This window comes from Podarcis erhardii, assembly GCF_964252035.2.
Source record: "Podarcis erhardii genome assembly, chromosome: 5".
Lineage (NCBI taxonomy): Eukaryota > Metazoa > Chordata > Lepidosauria > Squamata > Lacertidae > Podarcis > Podarcis erhardii.
Genome location: NC_138509.1, coordinates 37,572,773 through 37,586,921, shown reverse-complemented (window position 1 = coordinate 37,586,921; position 14,149 = coordinate 37,572,773). Strand labels below are relative to the sequence as shown.

The window sequence follows — 14,149 nt, the reverse complement described above, 5'->3', positions numbered from 1 at the left end:
CCTCCTCACAAAATCTTTTGGCACGTTAGTACAAATTCCTCCATTTTTATATACTTTTGCAAGCAATTTCCCCAGATATGATGCATTTTGTATGTTATTTTAATAAAAAAAAAACACATTTTGATGCACGTTTCCCTAATATATACATTTTAGTACACTTTTTTTTTTGGTTGGAGAACTGCATCACAGAATTAGGAGAAATCACTGTGTCTCGATTCACATTTCGTTTCAAGAAGTATGAATTAGGTAGACTTGCACTAAAATACAGGCCGAACCAAATTTCTCCCCATCCCTAAGCCCAGGGAGCTAAGCTAAGGTTAGGAGAAGACAACACACAAGGTTATCCTATGGCTGCTACACTCACCTATACGTCCGTGACAGGATTTCAGTTCCACCAGTAGCCATCAGATGGCACAACGCACACTACTCAATTGTTAAAGGATGTACACATATCTTTTAGCACCTTATAGAAAGACTATGTGCCTGTATTACCCCCTGCCTTGACAGCTGACAACCCTGACAGCAGTAAGCCTAATGGACATAATTATCCATGAAACAATTCTAATGATCTCTATAATCTTTATAATGGTTCAAGCTGAGTAGCTAATGAATGAGAACTCATGGGAATTTTAAACAGACAGGCCTGTCATGCTCCATAACAGCGGCAATTATTAAGAACACCAAGCTATAACCAACTTCATTACAAATAATCTCTGCAAAGAGCACTTAATTAATTCTGCAATAGCTTGTGCGGCACAAGTCACCAACGTATGTTAAAACCTTTTTGTTTTGAAGCATTGTCATTGTTGCTTCGCATGCAACTCTATAAACAACAAAGGAAAACTCACCAGTCGTAAACCACCAGTCTTATTTTTTCACACATCGAAGGGAACTAGAAAAAAAGAAGACAGTACTAATTAACCAAAGTCTTATTTCTAAATAAAAACAACAACATTGTAATAGTTTTTTGTACAGCAACAAACTAACCTTGATCTGAAGATTAACAAGTTGATTCCACACTGGGTTAGCATTTTTTTCAATTATATTTGTGCAAACCTGGAAAAAAAATCCCCATATGAAAGTTATCAACAGTTCTATGTCTAGGAATAGCTTTTATTCAGACATAAAAGAAGATTAACAAATGCTCACAAAATATAATGGGTGCTCCGCATAGTAACTGTCAGTATACAGTCGTACCTTGGTTTTTGAGCAGCTTAGTTCACGAACAACTTGGAACTCGAATGCCACAAACCCGGAAGTAGATGTTCCAGTTTGCGAACTTTGCTTTGGAAGCCGAATGTCCAGCGCAGCTTGCACGGCTTCCGATTGGCTGCAGGATGCTGCTACAGCCAATCGGGAGCCGCGCCTTGGTTTCCAAACATTTCGTAAGTCAAATGAACTTCCGGAACACATTCTGTTCAGAAACCAAGGTATGAGTGTGTTCAGTTTTTGGCAGGCATTGGCCTGAATGCTAGACCGGGAGTCACCTATATGGCTCAGAACATAGGAACCAATTCCTAGGGGCTGAGGTCCCTTAGGCCTCCCCAATAAAATATTTGAGGGGGCTGCCCCCCCCGCAAGTTGATGGGCATTGCCTTTCAAATGGTGTGTACACACTTTGTCTTGTGATCAATAATGCAGGACGGAACTTACTCCCCCCCCCCATATTTTATTCGAATTTGCACCTCCTGCCCCAGAAGTACATATGCAGAAGGTGTACACAGATGCCTACCCTGGTGCCCACAGGGTTGTATCCTCCCACTGAAATCAGGTTTAAAAGAAGCATTTCATTGTAACCAAATGAATGTGCTGGTGTGTGTGTGTGTGTGTGTGTGTGTGTGTCCATCTGTGGTCATGACTGTTTATCCATTTTGCAAATGTGCTCACAGGTCCCAAAAGTTTGGTGACTCTTGGGCTAATCTATAGCATAATGTGCACAAGACTTGGGTTTGTGTGCAGCTGAGTGAAGTTCAGGAGCATCTGCTTGCATTTTCAAATAACCACAGTTTGCTATCATGTTCGAATCAGAAATTATGGTTGGCATTAAATGGTTTCTTGAAAGAAGCCCCGATCATTAAACATGATCTGAAGGGTTGTTCCAATATCCCACAAGACCAAGCACATTTTGTTCAGGTTCAGATATAACAAAAAACCTGCAGTTAGCTGAAAACATATCACTGTAAATGTCTGAGGAGGGGAGGAAGAGAAAGAGAGGGAGGGGAGAACACATGACTTCAGTGTGTAAGTCCAAGGCTTCAGCACATAAAGGGAAACTGTGTTGTGTCTCTGAACCCAGGCAAGATGTGACTACAGTTGTATCTCGGGTTAAGAACTTAATTCGTTCTGGAGGTCCATTCTTAACCTGAAACTGTTCTTAACCTGAAGCACCACTTTAGCTAATGGGCCTCCTGCTGCTGCCGCACCACCACAGCACGATTTCTGTTCTTATCCTGAAGCAAAGTTCTTAACCCGAGGTACTATTTCTGGGTTAGCGGAGTCTGTAACCTGAAGCGTATGTAAGCTGAGGTACCACAGTATTCTTATGGCTTATTGAAACAAGCCAACTTCAAACAGTGATTAATGATCCTGACTGGTTTCAAGCATATTTATTTACCGTATTTTTTGCACCATCGCTTTTTTCCTCCTAAAAAGTAAAGGGAAATGTCTGTGCGTGTTATGGAGGGAATGCCTACGGGTGGCATGCCTTCGGATTTTCCTCCTCTAAAAACTATGTGCATTTTATGGTCGGGTGCGTGTTATAGAGCAAAAAATACGGTATATACCGTATTTTTCGCCCTATAGGACGCACTTTTTCCTCTCCAAAAATGAAGGGGAAATCTGTGTGCGTCCTATGGGGCGAATACAGGCTTTCGCTGAAGCTTGGAGAGTGAGAGGGGTCGGTGCGCACCAACCCCTCTCACTCTCCAGGCTTCAGGAAGCTATCAGCAAGCCTGGGGAGCCCTGCAGGAGTTCCCGCAGGGCTCCCTAGGCTGCAGATAGCAGCCTGCCGCCTGGCGCACTGGGCAGACAATTTTTTCCTTTATTTCCCCCCCAAAAAACTAGGTGCGTCCTATGGGACGGAGCATCCTATGGGACGAAAAATACGGTAGTTCTGTTATTAGCACTGAATACCTTTTTCCCAGCAAAGCAAACTTCCACAAATGGATCCACAAGGTTTTTCTTATCTGCTTCTCCACCAAATATTTCCTTTACAGTCTGCGCAAAAGCATCATCCACTGCACAGAAAACATACAGAAGAGGGGGGAAATGGCAATCATTTTTCACAACCAAGATCTCGGAGCCACAAAGTTGGCATATTTCATGAACATGCAGCAATGTGGCAGCTGGGTGTGGTATTGTGGAACTTAAATAGCATGATAGTGAAAACTGAATCCAGCAAACAAGGGATCAGCGGCCAGAGACATGGGGCTCAGATTTGGCCCCTTCTGGAGTGATGTCTTGCCCTGGAAACACCAAGCTAGAGGTAACAGAGAAATGGGCAGGGATGGCAGCAGCTAAAATGACCCCAAATTCAGTGGCAATATTCACTACAATAGCAGAGGGGCTTACTTTTAGGAGTGGTGGCAACTTTTTTGCTGCTTTTTTTAAAAAGCTTTACTTTGTCACCAAAAAAGATGGAAATCCCCACTGGTGGCTGCCATTTTTTTTGCAGAGATTAGCTAGCCATTCCCCTACAATGCTTTGTCCCACAATGTTTTGGAATGAAATAAAATTGTGGCTGGGACTGGTCATTCCTGGGTGGATCTGAGCCCTGTCAAAAGCAGCAGTGCTCACGGGGTTCCAGTGGGGAGCTCCAAATTAGTGGGGCTTGCATTTGGCACCAGATTAAAATAATGCTGAACACAAGTCCGAGCTGCAATGCAATCTGGAGGACACTCTAAGGCTCTTGATTTTTCCTTTGATGCCACAACTTTACCTACCCTGCCTTTGATGTTGTATGGCAGGTGGGTGTAGCTAGGCCCAAATGACCTTGTAGGCCAAATTGGGCAGTTTGGCAAGCCTTGAATTCTACACCCATGGTAGCAGAAGAAGAATAAATCTTTATTTGCATCAGCTATCAGCCACAGCAATAAAACAACAATATGATACACAAAGAGTAGAAATAAAAAGTCAATTATATAAAATACATTTTAGGGTTTTGAATCTATAGTCAAATAGTGGATCTTATTCTAATTGCCTCAGCTAAAAACCTTGCAACCTTTGCCGTCACCTGCTCATCTTGATCTGCCAAGAGAAAGGACACTGTGGCAGTGGCTGGGCGACCCGAAATGGACAATAAAAAAGGGGTGATAACCTCATTCCGCAAGTCTTTATAAAGAGTGCAAGCCAGAAGGACCTGCGCCACAGATTCGGTACTGACATCTACACAGGGATATAAGCGTTTTTTGTGTGGAATCTGTTGGAATCGTCCCTCAAGTACAGCCGAGGGCAAAACATTCAATCTTGCGAGAGTAAAAGCGCATCTATATTTTATAATTGCTAGGTTATGCAGATAGGGGTACACCCATGATATATGTAGAGGATTTTTTTTTAACTTAAAAAGGTTATACAGTTATATGAGCCCCTAAATGAAGTTTGAAGCAGTACAGCCCAGACACAGGCTTACCACCTAGGTAAGAACTGAGTCTTAAGCATCTCTTGAGCTCTCAAGAAACTAATATTGGTATAAAAAAAATCAGTTGCACACAATTCCAACTTTAAGAATGTGTAACTCAGAAAACAAAACAAAAAAGTTTATACTCTGAGGAATATCTTCAGCTCTGTAGATCTTAAGAACGAAAGTGACCCATCGGAGTACTATCCCAGCCGGCAGCAAAAGATTACTTTCTACATCATCGTTTTCATTCTCCCGCTCTCTATTTTCCACCTGTTGGAGACACATTCAAATGCATTATTCTCCTTCCCCTAGCAGACAGCAAGCAAGCCCTTGTTAAATAGCCACTACTTGCAAACATTTCAGAGTGAAGTGCAGAGTTGTGTGCATACAGGGCATAACTCTGGCAACTTCATTTTGAACTGATTAGTCTTTGCCCCTAAACAACCGCAGCTTGCAAGAGATCTGTGCCTTTCACAGATCATAGAATGCTGGGCTGTGAGCTTGTACTGGAATTATGCATGCATATAAATCTTAGAAGACCACACCCAGGGTGTTTTCACACAGATGATCTAGCCACTACATGTCACCAATGCTATTCTCCTGCAAAGTGGGAAGGCGTAATTGGCAGGGCAGCAAAGCTAAGCAGAGGTTCCTCTACTTTCCCCTGCTAGCTGTTTTTCCTCTGTATCACAATCACAAATCCTATGCAGAACCTATAATAGCAACGATGTACATCATACAGTGTCATTCTGTCTTCTATTCAGCGTTAGCTAAGTACATGGTACAAAGTGTGTAAGAGGCTGCAAGGCACTTTTTAATGTCTTAGACAAGGGTCTAAGAATTGGAGGGTCGAAGTTTTGAGGAAACCTTCCATAAGGTCAGTTTCACTAATCTTCAGTACAAAAGAATGTGAGGATTATCGGCACAAACCTTTAGGCTGACTAATATGTCCAACAATTTGAATTTTGCAGGTCAAGACTTGCACATAAGATTATGTAGCACAAGTTTAGCTAAAAACATGATTGGCATTTTGTTTGCAATGTATATAATCTTAAATGGAAAAAAATGGGCTCACACTACACTGGATTCTTTCTGAATTACAATCTTTTGACATTTTAGAAGTCAAATTTGATGTGAGAATATTGTCATAAAAAGCAACAATAACAACATTCCAGAAGATTTTTGAAATGATATATATTATTGACCATGAAATATCGCCTTGGGCTGGCCTTGAGCTAATCAGAATCCTTCAGCTTTACGCACCTTACAAAGCTATTGTGAAGATAAAATGGAGGGGGGGTGGCATGTATCCTTGCAGATTTGAACATCTCCCCATTTTAATAACACTCCCAAGAGCATCTGGAGAAAAAACCCAAGATTCACAGTCTTTTCTGTGACTGAATGAAGCATCTGGAAACAGCAGAGGGGAGAAGCAGTACCATGAGCAAGAAGAGGCTGTACCCCAAAGATGAGAAATTGGGAAAAGTTAAGGGGAGATGTACCTTTGAAAGGCAGCGATGCAGAAGGCCATGGGAGAGAAGCACTGTGGCGATAGGGTGGAAAGTAGCGGAGCAAGCAGAACTGGGGAAAAGAAACATACAGTAAGCAGGTTCGGTCATTAAAGTACCTTCAAATGTAATTTCTGGCACCAACATATTAACCCGTGTGAAGCATATTAGTAGAAGGAAAATATCTATTTATGACTGAAACTTACAGGTGGCTCATCTCCTGTTCCGAGAACGAACATGCTGACTTTCAAGTACCCTTTGGCACCTGAATTTGAATCTTCAGGGTCATTTAGAAGTAGCCATTTTCTCATGGCCGCATGTCCTGAAAATAAAAAAAGAGAAGATAGCATCCCTTCAGGGAAATAATATTCTAATTCTCTCAAATAAGCCATATGCAGGAGGTGTTTTTTCTTTTTTAAGGAGTCACATTTAAACTGTGATGATAACTAGTGGCAGTGAGAAGCAGGAGTATCAAACGCGGAGGGGAAAGGGCAGGAGGCCATAGCTCACTGGTAGAGCATCTGCTTTGCATGCAGAATGTCCCAGGTTCAAGCCCCAGCATCTCCAGTATGGGCTGATAGAGGCTCCTGCCTGAAACCCACTCCAGAGAGCTGATGCAAGTCACTATAGACATTCCTGAGCTGGATGGAACAACGACTTGGTATGAGCTGGGCATGATTGGTAGGTGGAGTGGGGCAGACCAGACCAACTCCAAAGATTGCGGCTGTTGCAGGGGTCAGCACACCTGAAATGCAATGGATGATCCACACCCTAGGAAAACCACCTTCATAATCATGGTCAGCTAATCCCCGTTTTTCCTAGGAGGGAAATACAGAAGATAGTGCCTTAAAGGCATATACTCACCAGGTTCATCGTAAACATAGCCAATGTCAATCTGAAACAAAGGTTTAGCATATTAACACCCCAGAAAAAACAACAACAAGGAAAGTACCATAGCAGGAAGTATAACAATTTTCACAAATCAAACTTCAGAGCCTCCATCTTTTGTGTTCCCCTTTCCCAACATTTTCATTACAGATCTGGTAAGAGGGTAAACAGAAAGCATGTGGTGAGACATCAAGAATACTTACTTTAAATTCCCCCATTAGACTGTCGGCACGTAAAGAATAAGAGTCATATACCTATAATTGAACAATAGGAATGGAATAATGTATTACTTTTATTCAACAATAATGAGGCAGTTATAAAGAACATTGTTAGTTTTACTTACCCGAATGCTTATTGTTTCATCAAAGAGCTCTGAAGGGGTCATGTGGACATTGTAGTAAAACATCTGTTAAGTCATGGGAAGAAATAACTTGGTTATTAAATCTGCATATTCATGCAAGTTAAAAGAGACCAAGGATTCAGATGAGGAATTTTATTCATGATGGAGGAAACTGTCCGTTTGAATCCAGCACAAATGCATGTTACATTTCTTCATATAACTTTCAGTTCAAGTTCTTTAATCATTTTACAGCACAAAATGGGACTTCTCAGTATAGGAAATCCCAATGATTTCAACAGAGTTTACTTCCAAATATGTTTGTTTAGGATTTAGCCATCTTATCCATCTCTCTCATAAAATATGGCAACTAGACTTAGATTGTGCACAGATAAGAAAGTAGCTTTGCTTTACTATTTTTTACTGATAACAGTTAGCCACAAGGAGTGGGGTGAGAGTTAAAAACAGAAATAGATAAAATAAGTTTTAATTTTTTTCCAGGTAAAAAAGCTATGCCTTTCAGCTAGGAGATTATCAAATATGTAATACAATACCTCATCAAAATAAGGATTGTTGCCTCTTTTGATTCTTGTTCTGTGTGTCTGGCCACAAATGTGTACTTTCACAACTGGCTTTATGTTATTCCCAGAGAACTGACGTCCTTCAATGACCCTAACTCGAATCTAACGCAGGGAGAAAAACAAATGCAAATATTAGATCACCGATGTGTTCCTTTTATCGGCTGGTTTCTCATCATGTCACACTGACAAAGTGTTTCTTTTCTTTTATTGTTAAAATAAACTAACCACCAGTGCTGGAATCTATCAACCAAAGTTAGACAAGCCAGAATAACATCTCATTCTAATGGGCAGAAATTCGAGTTTCCACTGGCTACATGGAACATTCCTGGGCCCAAACAAGAAAGAAAACCACTAGATCACGGTGAATGTTTATGGAGTGCTGTATCCTCACTTTTAGCTCTGCTGCTTATCAAATATTGATGGGGGGGGTGCAGGAATACTCCAGACTTCACTTTTAAATCCTGAGATTTATTCATACTGCTCCTTTGCTATTCTAGACTGGAGCCAAGAGACATTACACCGGGGGAAAGAATCTTCCAAGATTTAAATGAGAGCTTCTGAAACGTCTGAAGATTCCGGAAGAGAAAAATTACACATGCTTACTATGCATGAATTTTCCTTTTCACTGATATTTATCATGCAGTCCTATGCGTTACACCACTGTGTTCAGTTAGGTTTACTCCTTGGCACCTGTGCACAGGATTGCAGCCTGTGGTCACCCTGAAATCTGGCATATTAGGTCTTGCAATGCATATGACTTATCAACTCTACAACCTGGAAGTCTTGAGGCTTGTTAGAAAGCAGCCTCCGGTTTTGCTTTCCTTTGGCAATTCGACGAGCAAGCTGAGTTTCGCGGGTGCCACGTGGTCCGCCCTGGGGGATGGGACCAGCTCCACTGTCAGGCGACTCCTCATCACCTCCGTTTTCTTCGCCATCTGCCAAAGATATAAATCAGTGCGGTCACTGTAGAAACAAGATGAACATAAGCAAAAACAACAAGGACTGGTGTGCTCATTCCTACGCCTGAAACTACACAGCGTGACCACAACTTTACCTAAATACAATTGAGCGTATGCTGCTTGAAGGTGCAATTAGGCAGTGACCTCATTTATCTATTATAACCAACTTTTCTATACAGCGGTACCTCGGGTTAAGAACTTAATTTGTTCTGGAGGTCGGTTCTTAACTTGAAACTGTTCTTAACCTGAAGACCACTTTAGCTAATGAGGCCTCCTGATGCTGCTGCGCCGCTGGAGCACGATTTCTGTTCTCATCCTGAAGCAAAGTTCTTAACCCGAGGTAATATTTCTGGGTTAGCGGAGTCTGTAACCTGAAGCGTATGTAACCCGAGGTACCACTGTACAAGGATATTCAAGGCAGTTCACAGCTAAATAAAAAAGCATCAATCCGATAACCAAAAGCATAACAAAAAAAATTGCATAATATAAAATGTTATATGGTCTACCGGGGAGGGGGGAATACTACCGAACATTAGGATAAAATACACATTTCACAACAGTTCAAACTAAAACAAGGAGCAACATAATGGGAGGCTTGTTTCCAGCTATTCTGCCCCCCCCCCCACCTTTGGAAGCCTTTTAAGAAGTTCCTGCAGGAGAGAGACTCTGAGCAACATCATGGAGGGCTATTTCTAAGGGAAAAGTGGAACTGTCTAGCTCCCTTGCTTTTTTTTTGCTTTTTTTTTTGCTGATAAGAATTGCTAATGTAAACTTGCTACATTTATAGTATTGAAATGTTGCATCTCTTATGTTATTATATTTGCTATTGTGTTTTTTTGCTATGTTATTATGAAATTGCTTTTGCATTTTGATTTTGAAATGCTTTCCTGTTTTCTTTGTTATAAAAGCCACTCAGAGGCTGAGAAGGGTTTTTTTTTGGGGGGGGAGGGTGTAAAAGTGGCATATGAATAAAATTATTAAGTTAATTAAAAATCATTATCAGTAGGCATAAGACTCAAAGCGTTGTTGGATTAGCCATGTCTTCACATATTATACCTCCTTTAGAAAAGTGTTGTTTTTTGTTGTTGTTGTTTTTGCCTGCCAAGTTGGCAGCCTCTCACCCTTTTTCGAACACCCTCCCTTGTGGAGTGTTCCCCCAGCCTCTGCTCCTCTCCCCTCTCCTTGGGAATCCCCAAAGCAGCCGCCACAGCAACCCCTGGTCTCTGAGCTGCCTCAGCTCCTGGCAACCAGCACCCCCTGGCCAGATCCAGAGGTACTATTTGCCTGGGGAGCTTGTAGTCAGGTGTGCTGCAACCTGTGCAAGCCTTTGTGAGGCAGAGATGCGAGAGGGCATGAGACGAAGGAAGGGAAGGAAAGAAGGGTCAGAGGCCAGCATTGCCCATGGCACCCCTGACCATCAATTCAAGACACCCCAGAATGCCATGGCACACTGGTTGAAAACCACTGGTCTAATCTGACTCTGCATAGGTTATGAATGACAACTGCATAATCTGCACTACCATAACATTGCACTACTCCATGTGAAACCATTTTATTTGGAATAGGCTGGGCTGCAACACAGAAATAGAATTTACTTCAGGATCCTGGTTTTGACCTATAAAGCCTTCAACGGCTGAGGACCGCAATACCTCAAGGACTGCCTCTTCCCATATGAACCTACCTGTACCCTGAGATAATCTTCCGAGGCCCTCCTTTGTGTGCCTCCTCCTCAAAAGGTCTGGAGGGTGGCAACACGAGAATGGGCTTCTTTACAGTGGCTTCCCATCTGTGGAATGCTCTCCCCTGGGAAGTTCGCCTGGCACCTTCATTATACACCTTTAGGTGCCAGGCAAAAACGTTCCTTTTTAACCAGGCCTTTGGTTAATCTTATTTACATCCAACATCCTTTTAGAATGTGGTTCTTTTTGGGGGGTGAGGGTTATTGGGTTATTGTTATTGGTTTGATTTTATATGTTGTGGTCTTGTTTGTGAACCGCCCTGAGACCTCCGGGTATAGGGCGGTGTATAAGCTGAATAAATATCTAAAATATAGATCCTCTCTTCCAGGTAAATGAGATATTGTGCATCCATCTTCAACCAGGAACTGAAACTGTGACATTCACAATGGTGTAATAAAATGTGGCAAATGTGGCAAATCCTCAGAAATTCTGAATTACAAAACTTTACCACAAATAATTAACCCACAAAGGGCGTCTCCCATAACGTATTTACTCATGATCCCTAAATAGAGGGTTTTGAATAAATTTAGTAAGACTTTCTCGGGAACTCATATTGTTTATTCATACTATTTTTCTCTTTCAAAGTAGATTTCATCTTCACATACTTTACTGATCAGAAACCAAATTGCTAATTAAAAAAAAACCCTATCTGCTTATGTATACAAGATACAAACAGCTGCCTCAGAACTTCCTAATAATAACAACAATAGTCAGTTGTGTAATTAAACTATCTGTAGGCTGTACCACTTCAAAGTATAGATGAGGGGTTGCATGTTGTTTTGCAAAAATACCTTGCAAAAGTAAACTCTTATTTTCAAGCAGACATCTGAAAGCGATACCTCCTTCTGTGTCACAAAGCACATTTTGCATGAGTGCTTTTCTGATTTAAGAGAAGTTAATGAAACATTTCTCTTGTTTAGGCCAGTTCCTACCTTCCAGCAGGTTCCGTTCCTGGGGAAAACACAAGAGCCTAGCAGATTCACTTTGCACAATACAATTTAAAGTTTAAAGGTGACGCTACTTGATGAAAACTGGAAGAACAAGTTTCTGTAGCTTGGGGAAAGGTTACACCCTGGCCTCTAAGTATATATTTTTAACTAGCAAGATCCTCCTTTCTCACCTGGGAGTCAAGGCCATACAACCTCTGACAATACAAGAGGCTTTCTGTAAACTAACAAATTGGTTTTCAAGACATAAAAAGCTAACATTTGGGAGAGGCTTTAAATCATAACAGTGACTATCTTCGGCAGTAACTACTGAAACAGAGAGCTTCAGGCATGAATTTGATTTATAGAGGCAAGCAAGGTGACACCTTGAACGTTTAGTGAAGTGGAGTGTGTCATAACTTTGAATTAGAAGAGTTAACATAGACTTTGGGATGGGGCCGGCTCAAGGCATTTTGACACCTGAGGCAAGCCACAAAATGGTTAGAAACAGAACTGTAGAGTTGGGAAGGACCCTGAGAGTCATCTAGACCAACCCCTTGCAATGCAGGAATCTTTTGCCCAATGTGGGGCTCGAACCCACAAACCTGAGATTAAGAGTCTCATGCTCTACTGACTGAGCTATTTAAGAAGTGCTCCCCTCCTGCCAGGGTACAAGGGGGGTGAGCAAAGTTCTACATAGGGAACAAGGGAGGGGGATATAATAAACCTTACCCAATGGTTGAACTGCGAATCAAAGGTCATCATAGGGGGGGAGAGGCCCACTCTGAATCATGCTGGTTGGATGCAGAGCCTAGGAGACCCCAGAGGGCAGACCCTGCCATTTCCTCCCTAGGGGTGGGAACAGACCAGCAGTGCCTCCTATTTGCCAAGAGGCTGCTGTGCAGGCAGCATGGGGAGGCTGTCAAGGAGGCGGTAGTTTCAAGGAGCATGTGGCAGTTGCAGCTGGCATCACAACAGCAGGCAAGCTGTTCCTTGGATTTGTCACCTTGCCTCATGGGTGGACCAGCCCTGACGTTGGGGATTTACAATATGGACCTTTGAAACTTAACTTGAGGTACGATTACGGGCAACTTTTCGGGGGGGGGGGGAACATTTGCTTCCAGAAAAAAAGGATCACTTCGAAGGAAGAAAGGAAATGGGGGGGGGACTGAACTCCTCTAAAATACCTGAGAAAGTAATTGGAAAGGATAAAAATTGGTTTGCAAGTGTCCCAGGTAGCTCACCTCCCACAGTCCATCCCCACAAGCAATTTTCTCCTCAGCCAGCTGAGCTGGGTTGAGCTAAGAAAATGTGCTGGCTGGGTGGAGCCCAGCTAAAAAAAAATGTTCCTGCACCTATCATATCCTGTCTAGTTTGGCTCCAAAGGACTATCATAGAATAGATAGGCTGTTTTATTTGTTTCCTATTGGCCCCATTTGGATGCAATGTTAACTTTATGGCCTCTTACACCTTTACCAGCCCATCTTATGGCACAGCCACAAGGAGGTAGGTTATACTTCCACTAACCAGAGTTCCAGTTATACTTAGGCTACGTACACATAACTGGCTTAAAGTGCCACAAGGTCTTTCCCTCCCTGCTGTTCTTCAAGCCACATCTGCATGTTGCCAAACACACCAGAGAGGGCGGGCAGATGTCTCCACCTGATGCACATCAAGTTGAAGCTCTGGCTTGAGGGCAAATGCTTCAGACAGCAGTATTTCTCAAGAAACCACAGGATGACTCCGCATCATGGGTAACGCCTGTGCACACCGATTTGAGAGCCAGTGGTGGGAGCACAGTGGATCCAGAGTAAACAATAATGTGCACACAGCCTGGTTACTCTGAATTATGGTTAGTTCACCCAGGCCTGTGCCTAGAAATACAGAGCAAAGGTAAGTCTGGAAGAGCCCTAACTTCATGTGTAAGCTTTGTGCAAGCAAATCATCCTGAATGCTCAATAAACAGGGTTGCCAGAAAGGGTCTGAACTGTGGTTTATGGCCGTGGCATGTCCTGCAGAGTTCAGATGAGATGGGAATCCCTGGTCAGTTTAAAAGCAGAAGGATCTGCCCCAGAGAAGGAGAAGGAAGAGGACAGGCAATCTGTGAGCCCAAGTTATATCAATTCTCCATAAGAACCTCATCCCCTGGCTGCATGGTTTTCCTTCTGGAGGCTTGTTGTCTTGCTGTGTGCTTGTAAGAAGGAGATCATTTACCTAATGTTCTTAGCTGACTATTGAACTCCGTTGGTATTTAGAATATGTAGGAGTTATTTCTTAATCTTATGGGATCTGTTAGGGTACCAAGGGGTTGCTCGAGGGCAAGTAGGCAAATGCCTCCCTGCTCGCCTGTGAAGCCTTGCTTTTGATGCCAAAATAAACTTTCTCTGTGCAGAGCGCCACTCTCCCGTGGTTGGCTCATTCACTGGCAGAATCTGAGAGTGGGCGGTCCTTAAACCTTCCCCAGCAGAGTAGTTTCTTGATGCCCAATCTGCGCCTCCCCTCTCGGCGCAGAAGCCTACTGCGCAGGGAGGGCGTGGGTAACAGAGGACCTCTCTCCTCCCCGCTTTGCCCAGGCAAGGTGTCCTGGCATCGC

At 42.7% G+C, this 14,149-nt stretch overlaps 1 protein-coding gene across 1 annotated transcript in view; it reads right to left on the bottom strand.

Moving 5' to 3' along the window:
* MYOF (myoferlin) overlaps positions 1–14,149 on the bottom strand; it is an 85,726-nt gene that overhangs the window by 50,890 nt on the left and 20,687 nt on the right. The window contains exons 6-15 of the mRNA XM_081863593.1: positions 8,707–8,867; positions 7,906–8,034; positions 7,358–7,420; positions 7,218–7,268; positions 6,991–7,021; positions 6,333–6,448; positions 4,762–4,888; positions 3,133–3,236; positions 988–1,056; positions 849–892 (exon numbers count right to left, since the gene is read on the bottom strand). Of these exons, the coding sequence (XP_081719719.1) occupies positions 849–892; positions 988–1,056; positions 3,133–3,236; positions 4,762–4,888; positions 6,333–6,448; positions 6,991–7,021; positions 7,218–7,268; positions 7,358–7,420; positions 7,906–8,034; positions 8,707–8,867 (895 nt within the window). The remainder of the gene's footprint in view (positions 1–848; positions 893–987; positions 1,057–3,132; positions 3,237–4,761; positions 4,889–6,332; positions 6,449–6,990; positions 7,022–7,217; positions 7,269–7,357; positions 7,421–7,905; positions 8,035–8,706; positions 8,868–14,149) is intronic.